This window comes from Phlebotomus papatasi, chromosome 1, assembly GCF_024763615.1.
Source record: "Phlebotomus papatasi isolate M1 chromosome 1, Ppap_2.1, whole genome shotgun sequence".
Classification (NCBI taxonomy): Eukaryota; Metazoa; Arthropoda; class Insecta; order Diptera; family Psychodidae; genus Phlebotomus; species Phlebotomus papatasi.
The window spans coordinates 7,364,617-7,378,245 of NC_077222.1; the positions used below are offsets into that span (position 1 = coordinate 7,364,617).

The 13,629-nt window shown below is 32.9% G+C and overlaps 1 protein-coding gene across 1 annotated transcript; it reads right to left on the reverse strand.

Annotated features, from left to right (window-relative positions):
- Positions 1 to 35: 35 nt before the first annotated feature.
- On the reverse strand, positions 36 to 12,878 carry LOC129798652 (ATP-binding cassette sub-family C member 5-like). Its single transcript, XM_055841911.1, has 9 exons — positions 12,286 to 12,878; positions 11,557 to 12,214; positions 6,899 to 7,330; positions 6,434 to 6,835; positions 5,705 to 6,370; positions 4,673 to 5,645; positions 4,015 to 4,540; positions 3,773 to 3,953; positions 36 to 242 (listed from the first exon to the last, which is right to left on the reverse strand). The coding sequence occupies exons 1-9, from the start codon at positions 12,327 to 12,329 to the stop codon at positions 105 to 107; spliced, it is 4,020 nt and encodes a 1,339-aa protein (XP_055697886.1). The 5' UTR covers positions 12,330 to 12,878; the 3' UTR covers positions 36 to 104.
- Between the last annotated feature and the right edge of the window lie 751 nt (positions 12,879 to 13,629).

Consider the following 13,629-nt stretch of genomic DNA (forward strand, 5'->3'; position numbering starts at 1 on the left):
AATTTTCGCCACGCGGCCAAAATTCAAATTCAAAATTTCTGTAACGAACATGAATATATTTTTGATGAAGTAGCAAAGTGATTTGCAATGCAGAATAAAATAATTTACAAAATACGATTGCATGATATTAATTGATGCTGACTAGTTGCTATTTTGATGATTGTTGCATCCTTAAAGGAATCATTCATTGTCGAATTTATCTTGTTAAGTGCATCTGGATGAGGATTCTCAACGATAACGATCTGCAAAAAACATCATTGAGAAAATTAATCTTCTAGAAAAATGTGAAGAAATTTCATAAATAAGAGGTTAAATTGTGAGTTCTTTTTTTTTAAAGTAATTTTCTTTCGAAACTTTATAACCTGGAAGCATATTTAGATAACTAATAATAATAATAATAATAATGATAATAATAATAATAATAATAATAATGCTGGCATAACATTCCATAAAGGAACAAGGCCTTTCCGCAAGGGGAAAACATGCATTATTTTTTCTTGTACGGGATGAAGTTGTCAGTCCCATGCCCGTGGAATCAAGTGCAGTGAAGCTCACTGGATGCAATCCGAACACCTTTAACGCCAGAAAAAATCCTGGTGACCTAAAGGGGATTGGAACCCGGGACACTTGCATCATAGAGCGAGTGATCTACCACTTGACCCATTGAGTGCCCCGCTAAATTGCGAGTTCTTTTCTTCAGAAACTTTATAACCTGGAAGCATATTCAGATAACTAATACAGCACAGAAATTGATTAATATTTTAAGATTGATTAGAGGTTTCATTATCTTATTTAACCTCAAAGCTAAATTCTGTAGAAAATCCTTAACCCTTTAAGGACGATTGGAACACCGATGTCCCATAAAGAAAATAATTCTTCCTGACTACATAAAGTTATTTTTTTCTTATGTCTGTACATAATTGTAAATTAGAAGGTTGAAGGAATCTAGAATATGTTTTGCAAGTCTGTAGCTATTTGCGATATAGTAAATATTTAAGCTCAAAAAGGGCGAATTTTTAAATTCTCAAATTCATAATTGATTTTTTTTTTTACTTCCAATTTTTTTTAAGCAAAACCCTTTTGGCAATAAAAACTACAATACTCATACGTAATATTTTTCATTAAAGCGAAAAATATTATTCATTGGTATTGTCAGAAAAATTACTTATTTTTCGGGCTATTTTTGTCCCTATCGTTCATACAAGCGCAAAATACACCGAATCAGACTCTATTGGACTTTCCAAGGTTAAATGTAAAACTTATCATTGATTATGTTTCTCAGTTTAATTCTTATTGTTGATTTTCATTCCATAAAAAGTGTCTCGTCGTTAAAGGGTTAAAGATCTATAAAACAAATTGGTTATGTTAAGTGTAACCTTTGAGATTTAAGATATATATTTTAAGGCAGAATCTTAAATAAAGAGGAATTAAAAAGAATAATTCAGAAAATTCAGCCAAGTCAAATTCAACTATTGCCTTGGAGCGCCTTGGGATAGCCCGCGATTATCTTCCTAAAATGGCGGAGGATCGAGAGGCCTGGGCTGCTAACCTAGGTGTCCTAGGCCCGCGAACCCGATAAAGATAAACGGTTGAAAATGAATGAATAAATAATCCAGCCAATGCAAAAAAAAAGAAAATCATCAATAACTTCTATAAATCTCATTGAATCAAATTCTAGCCTCACAAATTAGTCCTAGGTTCTGACCGTCCTGGCCATTAAAAATACTTCTGAATTGCTTCTTAAATTTTAAAATACTTTATGTTTATAGATTTGTAAATTATTGGCATTTTCTCTTTTTCGATGAAAAGGTTAGTTTGGAATTTGAGATTATGTTTGATTTAACCTTAAAATTCAAAGTTTCAAAGTCTAAATGTAATTTTATCACTATTCCTAATGTAACAGAGATAAATAAAATGATGTCCTGTTCAATTTGTAAAACAGGCTGGGAAAATATACAAATTCTTATTATTTATGATAAAATTATTTTAAAAAAAATCTAGTTCTAACCTAAGTATACCTAAGATGATACTTTACATCAGGATTTTTTGTCAGGTCATCTTCTTTCAAGCCAAATTATTGATAAAGAGATTGCATATGGATGCTAAATCCTAAGGAATGTTTAATAAAGTCATTCTTGGCTTTTGAGGTTATGCATAACATAACCTGATGCGTTCACAACTAATGTTTTGACTAAATAAGAGAAATAAGTCCATTATCCAATAAACCTTCTAGGAAAAATATATTTACAGAAATAAAGTTGTGAATTTTGAGGTAACTTTGAAAGTGACATAACCTAAAAAGGCGTATTTAAATTTAAATGCTAAAAAAGGTTCGAAATTCATTACTGGATGATTGATTAAAGGCTCTTCATTGTTTTATTTGACCTAGAATCTCATTTGTGTTGGGAAATTAATAATGCTTTGATTTTCAAAAGTATTAGGTTGTGGAAAGCCTAACCTCCAAAATTCATGATAAATTTTGCGAAGCATAATCTCCTAATTTGCAATGTAGTTGAATTTTTGATTAATAATTTTCAGCTTTAAGGAAAAGGAACTGATTAAGTGTAATATACTCTAAAGCTGTCTACACAGTAAGCGAATTATTGCAATAATAACACTTCAATGTGACATTGAAATAAAGCTTCAGTATTGAAGCGATTATTGAAACCAATATTTCAATATTTGCCTACACACTGAACAAATTGACTTCAATATTACAATTATTAAAATACCATTCTAAGTCAGAGATTCAGTTCCTTTCAAAAATCGAAAACATCTCTTGGAATTAGCATGTTTATGAACAGGAAGACATCTTAGAATATCATAGTAGACAGCACCAGAGATTCTCCTGTATATCCTGCTCAAATATTCCCAAAAACCCATCTTTCTCAGGTCTCCCCTACTTCCTCTAGGAAATCTCAGATCTTCTGGGATTTTATTGTATCTTTTGTCAAGTGCGCCCGGAATACTCATGTTGGTCAGAAGATTCTCCTGGTTCCTGCAGGAAATCACAGATATTCTGGGATTTTCTTTTGTGATTTAGATTTTGATCTTGAATGTGTTTTCATTCATGAACAAGGAAATCCCGGCAGTTCTGTGATGTTCTGAACGAAGAAGATTCCTGACCATTCAAAAATATTGAAGGAAATATCAAATCAATTTGATATTTAGAATTTCTTTGAAATTTTATTTCAATGTAACTTTGAAAATTTTTATGGACATAATTTGGCCTAGTTTGTAGCCATTCAAAATAATGAAATAAAATATTGAATAAAATGTTCCATATTGAAATAAATATTTCAATATTTGCCTAACCACTAGACAATTTTCTTCAATATTGAATCTTTTATGTCAATAAATCTTTGTAATGTGAAGGCAATCCTTGTCAATATTGGATATTGAAAAGAAATATTGCAATAAATTTTGTCTAGTGTTTAGCCAGCTTAACTTTAAAATTTATTTGCTGAATTTTGAAAGAAATTATAGAAATTCGATATACATATTATAATATTGATTTTCTTTTATTGAATGACCTCTTTTTTGTGGTTAGGTTATGCATAACCTCATTTCCAAGTAAAAGAATTATGCACTAGACACCTTTACGACTTAAGCCGAGAGATGACTTAGTGGAAAATGATGGAAATGATATTTAACCAGGTCTGTCAAGGGCCTTACGTTCATAACTATTTCTAAAAGCATCTTTTGAAACTAACCTCTTATCTATTTAAAATTTCTTTTCAATTGTATATTCAATTTAACGATGTTTACTTACAATTGGCCTCTCTAACCAGATCTTCACCAGGCACAGTATTTGCTTTTCATCGGCAGTTAAATGCGAAATGGTATCGTTCAATTGCTTGGGAAGGATAGATATTTTCTGACCAAGTTCAAAATATCTTAGAGCTTCCATTAAATCTTCCTCTTTTCGCTCATTGTAAGGATCAATGATAGACCTAGAAAAAAAAAACATAATTAGAAGAATAAAAGATATAGCACTATTAGAAAATTTCTTACAGTATTGTCGCAGAACTTGGCTGAAGATTGCTGGAGATGAATCCGACTATTTTGCAGAAAATTGTATCTGGGAAGGATGCAATGTCCTTCTGGCCGAAAAATATAACACCAGATTGAGGTATTAGGACCCTTCCTAGCATTGGTACTAGTAAATGCGATCCATCCATAAGAAGTCCAATTTTTTCTCCAGCATTTACGTGAACATCCTTTATATTTAGCTTCCGAACATTGCCCATTTTACAGGTGATATTCATAAAGCTCACTGTTAGACTCTTGCTGTAATCTGATACAGACTCTACAACGTCGAAACTTCTCGCTCTATCAAGATCATGTACAAGATCTGATAAGATCCTTGCGTTTTTGGCAGCAACGACTCTGTCAAATAGTCCGTTTTGAATGATTTCCTGGAAATTCCTGGCAATGATTAGGTAGAGAAGGATTCCATAGGTGTATCGAAGTTGTTGTTCATCCAAGGATGCATTTGGTAGTAGCAGCATTAAACAGCAGGTGCAGAAAAATCCAAGAGCTGTAAAAAGGAAAAATCATTAGAATTCTCTTAAAATAAGAGATTGTAAGGGATGAACAGTTTAATTTTGATTGCTTTGTGCTTTGAAATTTAGGTTTTCTTAAGAATCGTTCAAGGATGCAAAAACCTTACCTAGGAAAATATTCATTAAGAAAAGAGCATGGTGGACTACACATTTTCGAATGAACTGAAGAGTTGAGTTATCCTCCAACATATTGTAGAGAGTTCTGAAGGATTTAGAAGTGGTTCCATAAACTTGCCTCGTTCTAATAGAATTGGTAATATGCCTGAACATCTTGCGCCTTATTTCAAATTCCTTCCCATAGAACTCTTCCACTGTTGTCTTCAGAAAAATATAGATCCAGGTACATCCGATACTTAAAAGTACTATCACAATAGTTGTCCAGGGATTTGTAAAACTCAGGAATCCCGTTGCAACCAGAATCAGTGAAATTTTGTGAATGATATTCCGATGGGCTTGAATGAGTGCTTGAGAATTTTCCATGAACATGTAGACCAAATCAGAAACCGATCTGTTGTAGAGGAAGTTCATTGATGTCGACAGTAGCAGTTCAAGTTTTTCCTTATCTTGCTTCATGGAGAACTTTTCTGATATCCTCGAGGTGTAGAGTCTATCAATGAGCTCCAATATGAAGGATATGCAGATAAAACCGAAACTTATAAGAGAGATCCATAGCTCAATTGGGAGTATTTGAGCCAGGATAACGTATCCTGGGAGTGTGATGTAAGTCCCGCCGATCAATAGGTGCAGAATTGCAAGGAATGAGGAGATAAGAACGAAACTTCCAATACCAATTGAGGAGTCTGTGCCTTTTTCTTTATCTATTAGGACCTGTTCAGATTCAGAAGCTGCTCCTTCACCGTTTAGGTGTCCTTTGGCCTTTTGGCTATCCTTTCTGACCATCGGAGATATTGCTGCTGAATTGCAACCATCAAATCTCTCAGCATTGATCACATTTCTTAACTTGCCGTAGTTCTTATTCCAGTTTTCGTAGTTAGGATAGCTTTCCAGATCGTGGTAGTTTAGTTCAGTAGCAACACTGCAATCCTCCATGATGTAGATCCTTCCGCAAAGTGCTAAGAACTACAAAAAAAGATAATAATAAAAAACGATTGTAAATCTGTTTGAAGAATATAACTTACATTGTGATCTTGGGTTGCCAAAACGACCGTTTTCTTCTGGTTCCTGAGAATGTTGAAGAAGTTGTTGAATAGCCTGAAGACTTCACCATCCGTTGCTTCACTGTATCTGCTCATTGGATTGTCCAGCAGGATAATATTGCGATTTGTGTAAATTGCTTGAGCCAGTGTGATCTTATCCAATTGTGCGACACTGAGTTCCAAGGATCCAATGTCTTCATCCTCTATCCCAGGACGAATGAGAATATCATTGAGTTGAGCCCCATTTACGGCTTCGTAGAAGAGTTTCTCATCGAAATCTGCCCCCATTAAGATGTTATCCTTGAGTGTACCCAATGATAGTGCGCAATTTTCTGGGAAGAATGCAATTTTGCCGCGTTTCTGAAAGGCTCCTTTTGAAAATCCAACCATTCCTTGTAAATACTCTGTATGGCCTAGAATAGAGTAGAGCAACATGGATTTTCCCGACTTTGGAGGTCCTGTGATACCAACTATCTGATCACTAGCCACGTAGAATTCTTTTACTTTCAAAACAATTTCTTCCTTTGGAGGTTCATTGTGTTTATCGCTGGAGGAATGCCACCTAAACTCTTTATCGTAGATCGAAATGACCCTGTAAGATTCTGGTTTATGCTTTGCCGAATTGGATGACTTTAAATTGTAGATATTCTGGAAAAGAAAAGCTGTTACTACCGGTCTTGGAATTTCTCTTAAAATAAGAGACAGCCCTACCATTAGCTTGTCCATAACGGATTTCCCAGTGAAAATAGCTCCAAGTGATTGAAAATATTCAACAACGGAGTTTTGTACAATGAAAGCGTACAATATTACCAGGGTTAGGACATCAATGCTTTCGGTTTGAACTTGAGGATCACACCACATCATATAAAGACCTCCCAGGAGCATGGCAGAAGTTAGCTTCCCAGAGAAGTTTGTTGAGAAAATCGATGACCACTTTGAGGAGGAATATTGCTCTTCAGCTGCGTTAAGAAAATTCTTTTTAGTAGTCCTCATATTTCCAAATATCACAATATCTCTGAAGTAGAGACAAAATTCTTCAACTACTGTTAACTTCTTTGCCAAATGTGACATGGATTTTCGCAGGTGGAACGTTGATATCTTCGCCAGAGGAAACTAGAAAAAAATGATAATCCTTAGAGGACCACTTTGCAATGTTTAAATCAAGATAATTATTACTGCAAGTATCAAGAGTCCAAAGACGACAAATAGTGGCCACATCCCTGGTGTAGATAGCAAGGATGTCGCAAGGATGAAGGATATTATTAAACTGAAGATAGTTCCTAGAAATCGTTGACCCTTCATGATCATCTCCATAATGTATTCGCTTTCATCCATAACGAGGGTCATCAATTGATGAGGAGCAATGTTATAAGTCACAACACTCTTCATCACACTTTCAAAAGCCGTAGCCAAGCATCCTGTCCTCAATCTTATGGCAGTTCTCATATTGATCCAATTGCTGGTGCTCAAAAGGAGCGTCTTGAGAAAAAAGCACAGTGCTATTCCAACGGCAAATCCAATACGATCGAGAACAGGAATTCCAACTTCTCTCTGGAACTGCATCCTAGGATCAGTAGAATTAACCAATTGATCCTGACTTGCATTGACCTGAGGAAGCGATTTGGATTAGATCATGATTAATTCAGTATTCTTAGCCTCTTATCGCTGCCCCGGAATTTGATAAGCTTTCCCGCGCAAATCATGTGGATATGCGAACAAAGTTCATGATACAATTTTGAGGGTGTGATTTTGTTAGTCTTTTCTAGTCGAATGAAAATTCTGTGTACATTACTTAAATAGGGCTTTAAAGTGTTTGATTAAAACCAGTCTACGTGACATGTGATTTTAGCCTTGGTCGTAAAGATATTGTCCTACAATTTGAGGAGCTCGTGAAAGTGATTTCTTTTATTTCCGTGCTGATTTTACTACGTTCTGATTTATTGATTAGGGTCGCAAAAAATTTACCTTTTGGACTTGCTTATTCTTGGAGTCCACTAATGATTAAACTGCTATTATGATTATGACAATATTAATTAAATTAATCGTTCCCCATATTTTTATGTGATTTAGAGAGAAAACCGGCAATTTTAACAGGAAAATGACTATATAGGGGAAAGTACTTTCCCTTCGAACGTTCATGCCTTCGAATAATGTGAATTTTCTTTAATTTTTCTTAAGAAAATTAAACATTTTTATTAAATATTAGTTAGCTTATTATCAATTACTAATAATTATGTGACGATCATGAGGAAATCTTTTAGGAAAAGTAAAAGAGATTCACATTATTCGAAGGCTTGAACGTTCGAAGGGAGAGTACTTTCCCCTACAATGGATTGTTTTGGCTCAGAGCACATAAAGACAAGCCTTTTAGATCAGGAAAATATCACAAAGTCAAAATTCATATCACTTTCTTCTTAAAAGTTTAGCAATTGTCTGTTCTATTCTTTTGCACTCTTCTTCTTCTTTTGAACATCATATGAAATTAAATTTAGTTCAGTCTAATTTTGTGATCAAAAGAATAGGATAGACTTATGCAAGTCTTTTGGGAAATAAAGAGATGCGAATTTTGATTTCATGAGATTACACCAATCTAAAAGGTGTGCCGGAGGCATTAGAATTCAAATTTCAAAGTTATCTCAAGTGAAAATTAATGACGCTGGCACGCCTTTTCAATTGAGTGAAATTCAATCGATTGAAATTTTACCTCTTACTCTTTTAAACTGAAATTAGATATACCAATTTCTTTCTCTCAAACGAAAATTGAAATTGAAATTATAATTTAAAATTGTTATTTGAAAATTCAATTGAAATTTAAATTCCAATTACAATTTCAATTTTCATTTGACAGAAAGAGCAAACATATGTTATTTTAGTTTGAAAGAGTAAGAGGTAAAATTTCAATCGATTGAATTTCACTCAATTTAAAAGGTGTCCTAGCGCCATAAACACTTAACTATGTTTAACATTAACTACCAATATTAATTAAAGATTTGTTGCTGTAATTAATACTAAAAGATATTATCTATTAATTACTAGTCGAAAACAAATTAAGAAATTGAATTATTCAACCTTTGATTTGGTTCAATAACTTTTAAAGTTCCTGAAGTAAAAGATTTCTCTAAGAAAATTTCAAAATAAAAACTGTAAAAAAAAATGTTTGCCAATAAGATTATATCGTTTGTAAAAAGCATGTTTAGAAAAATAATATCCGCATGGTTTTCATTATTTTTGCTTGACTGAATGGGTATTTAAATACTGTAAGGTTATGTTATGCTAAACATAGCCTAAAAATTACGTACAATTTTTTGATAAGAAAAGCTTTTTATTGGAGCTTTGACAAGAGCAAAAACTTCTCTGTTCTATAAAGTTTCAAAATAACTAATTCTAAATCAGAAAACTAGAGTCTTCAAGCTAAATTTTTGAGGTTAAATACTCAATTTTATATCAAAAAGATCCCTAATAATTCAACCGATAAAAAACATCACTAATGCTTTATTAACCTTTCAAATTTCCAAGTAGGAAAATTCTGGGATCCTTTCTGCTCAGAACGTGAAATTATAGGCAATAATGTGAGGTTATATTTAAGATAACCTTAAAATTTCGCACTTTACATAGAGCAAACTTGTGAATTTCACTAAACTTAAGCAATTACTTATTAATTCATTCGTTTTAAACCGCTTGTCTCTAATTGGGGTCCTTAACAAAATTACGAGCTATTTTAGGAAAGTATTTGGGGAGGATACCGCCGATTCTTAACCCATTCCTTACCATGATATTATACATCATACGCTAATTGAGTGATTTTAAATGATTTAATGGGCAACTGAAACTCGAATTGCTTTCGGGAATAAATTTTTAATTACTTTAGTCCTTCCGTTACTTGGAAAAAATAGCCCAACAAAGATGGAAATACATTTTCTGTTCTTTCTACCTTCGCGGAAAGTCATGCAAAATTTTTGCTCAAAATGGCGAACGGAAAATTCGACATCTCGTCGAATTTGTTAAAATTGGCCTTCATCGTCTTTCCTGATTTGAATTCTTGTTGCCAATTTGTTGTCTTGGATAGTTAAACTATCTAAATCAGTAGAGTTTGTAATGAAAATGTAAAGAATTTAAATTCAGTGACCGTTAAGACGTGTGTTTGACAGCGGCTCCCCGTGCCCTCATAATAAATAAAAACAATTTTCTTTTCAAATAAAAACCTTCTTAATCCGTAAGAAACTAATACCAAAATATGGACATTCTATCTCAAGTATTTCTAGTACATTGATTGAATGGGTTAAGCAAGATTCTGATTTTTTCAGTCTTCTTGGCCTAAATCTCCCTAGAAGTAAATTTATCTTTATTATAATCCACAAAAACTTCCTAAGCTTTCTTGCATACCTTTTCAATTGATTGAAATTCGATCGATTGAAATTTTACCTCTAACTCTTTCAAACTGAAATCAGATGTAGCTGTCCCTTTCTGTCAAATGAAAATTGAAATTGAAAATGAAATTGAAATTCCAACTATCATTTGATAGAAAGAGACAAATTTATCTGATTTGAGTTTGAAAAAGTAAGAAGTCAAATTTCAATATCGATTGAATTTCACTCAATTTAAAAGGTGTGCCAGTGCCATTAAAATATGTAAATTTAATGCCGATTTTATGATTTATAAAATCGAATCGAAATTAACTTTCTTTTCTCAAATATTTTGCATAGATCTACCGCACTCTTTCGTACTTAAAATTCGATTGAACTAAATTGAATTTGGTTCGATGTTCAAAAGAAGAATAAGAGTCCGAAAGAATGAGTGAGGTATATGCAAATAGTTTAAGAAAGAACGTTGTGTGAATTTCGATTACACGATATTTTCCTGATCTAAAAGGTGTGCCAAAGCTACAAATGCTTAAATAGGGTTTTCATATTCTTTGCGATATCAATAAGAAAGAATGAAATGATCAATGCTTTTAATTTTGGATTCTGTACAATAAGCAGTAAAAAATAAATTTGGTCAGCAAACAATCAAATTTGATTAGCGTATTCAATAGAGAGATCTTCATATGTTATACTTTTTATTTCAATAAAAATTCATGAAAATATGACATCCTTTCCTTTTTTGAGTTTTTCACACTCAAATTTGATTTGAAATAAATGGAATTGTTTGAGATGTTTAAAGGAAGAAGAAGAGTGAAAAGGATAGACATAAGTAAAGCGATTGAGAAAGAAAGAGATGAATTTTGATTTCATGAAATTTCTCTGATCTAAAATGTGTGCCGAAGCCATAAATTTTTTATGTAATTTCTGGCAAAAGGAAATTAAAAGGGTTTCTTTTTACCATCAAACATCTTATAAATTTACTAAATATGACCCATTTTATTAAATATTTAAATTTTTAAAAACGTAAAATTTAATTTTTTACTGCTTAGCTGTTTTTTGTCATATTTTTGTGCTAAAGCTACCAAAAATACCTTGATAGACGAATTATTGTCTGGAGAATCAATGAATTGATAAAATGTCTTGAGAAGAATACTTATGATGCTGTTGTAAGTGCTTGATTCTTCATAGAGGTGCTTCTGATTGAAATAATTGATGGTTTGAAGATGCATTTTCAATATAGATGCCTGTTGTATGAAGAAAATCAATTTACAATGAATCATATTTACAATGAATTTGGAAAGTGATATCTTTATTACCTCACTCTCATTCATACCAAGCTGAGTATGATTTTTCACCAGATAGTCAAACATGAGAAGCTGATTGGTCAAGATGGAATGATTCTAGGAGTTGAATAGTGATAAATTTTGAATGGCCGTTTGAAGCGCTTGAAATTTAAAGTTAAGGATCACTTACTGAAGATTTACTCATTTCCTCCAAAGTCCTGTTGTTCTCTACTTCAAATTCATTTCTCATGGAATGAAGCGTGAGGTTGAGGAAGAGAATTGGTCCTAGGAAACTCACAAGGATTGCCAAGAAGTGAAACAGTGTGGAAAAGATGAGTCTGGTTCTGCAGAATTTCAGTGCTACTCTGAACATTGATCCCTTCAATTGACCATGAACCTGTAGTTCTTCTCGATACTTTCCCTTCATCCTGCGTCCATTGATCTCAACACTGTCCATGGAGGGAGCTTTAGGTTGAGCTCCAGGTGCATCAGTGACCAAATTTCGATGGTGCTGAGGCAAATTGGCTATTTTCTGCAACTTATCCCGAGTGATTCGGTATCTATTGATCCAGGAGCAAGTGATATTGCTGAACCAACCCACAGAATCCACTGGGAGAACTTCACTTTGAACCTTAGCGCGGGAAAATGGAAAGGCATTGGACCAAGCATTGCCATATCTCGAGATACTGCGATTCTCAACATACTGCTGACTGGTCTGTGGCAGCCGGTCAAAATCTCTGTACTTAACCCTGAAATCCCTCAAGGGAATCGAAGTTGAAGCAGTGATTGAAGAATCAATGGTTCGGTCGTTATCTTGCGATAGCGATTCACTTTGCCCAAAATCGTAGCTGCGATAGTGAATTTCGTTACACATTTTTGTCCAAAAATTCCCAGAAATTTTTATCATTTATCATTTTACCTTTTTACAGAGCGATCTGGGGTAAGGGGAATGGTTTCAGTCATGTTGAATAAGAATTTCTTTTCGATTTGCTAAACACTGGAATATTTAGTCGCAATCTTCAAGTCATTACGCACGAAATGATAACACTTTTATTTGTTTTCTTTTTTTTTCAATAAATACCCATTTCACTTTCCCTGAGACCTTACTCAATGCACTTTTGAGAAGTAAATTCAACCAAACACTCCTAAAGTCAAACACTGACTAACTGAAGACGAATCAATTAAATTCGGTGCGCTTATCAAAAAAAGTTAGTGATAAGGAGAGATAACGATAAGATACCTCACTGTAAAAATATGCACATTTTCAGATAAATTCTAAGAAAATTTGGAAAATTCAACGTTTAATACACTTTTGCAAGGGATATTTTGCACAATCCAAGCATTTTATTAATCTCGCGTTTTTTTTATATAACTATCACTTAAAAACTATTGCACTTTATCGCGAGTTCTTCTTGGACTAAATTTTCACTACGCGATCAGGAATGGGCGGAATTCGCAGAAAGACTGAATAAGAACCGAAGAAATGTGACAAGTTCTTATCTATGAACGGCGAATTATGAATAACAATAGATTAATTTCAAAGTTTTGCGGTTTAATTTGCAGAATGAAATCCAAGTAAGCAATTTAATAAAAGTTTTTTTTATTAACTGAAATCAAAGTAAAATTTAAATTTAAATTAAAGCTATACTGAGATTTACACTTTGGTATGATATGAAAGACCATCACGTGATATAGTTAAATTTTTAACATAATAACTTAGCATGATGATGGTTTACTTAACCGATACATTTATTTTAGAAAAGCCTTCAAATTCGGATTTAAGTCAAATTTGGATTTGATATAAATTTAGATTATACACACAGACACAATAATTAAGGTCCGCCTGGGTCCGCCTCTTTCACAAAATTGTTACTTAATTAAAAAAAAAACTAAAAAAAATATAGAATTAAAAAGAAAGAGAAAGATATAAAAAGTAAAAAACATCAGAGAGAAGCTAAGAAGAAAAGGAAAATAAAGTTCAGTTACGAGAACGTCAAAGAAAAGAAGTTATTTGATCCAATATAATAATGTTACATTTTTCAAAAAAGAAAAAAATCGACAGCCTGAGCTCTAAAGGGAATTTCTGTATCATTTTAGAATTTTCTTATCTCAAGTATATTAAGAATTGAATTAATTCTATTCAAAAATAATTGCAACTTGTTTTTGTGTTGAATTTAGGTTTCATCAATTTTGAAAGAGATTAACAAACTTAGAGCTTAATGGCTCTGGCACACCTTTTGGATCAGTAAAATTTCATGTAATC

Coding starts and splice junctions, on each gene's coding strand:
- LOC129798652 (XM_055841911.1), bottom strand. CDS start 12,329: ATGACTGAAACCATTCCCCTTACCCCAGATCGCTCTGTAAAAAG. Junction 6,371..6,433: donor CCGTTATGGACAAGCTAATG/GTAGGGCTGTCT, acceptor TTTCTTTTCCAG/AATATCTACAATTTAAAGTC. Junction 4,541..4,672: donor CTTAATGAATATTTTCCTAG/GTAAGGTTTTTG, acceptor TCCTTTTTACAG/CTCTTGGATTTTTCTGCACC.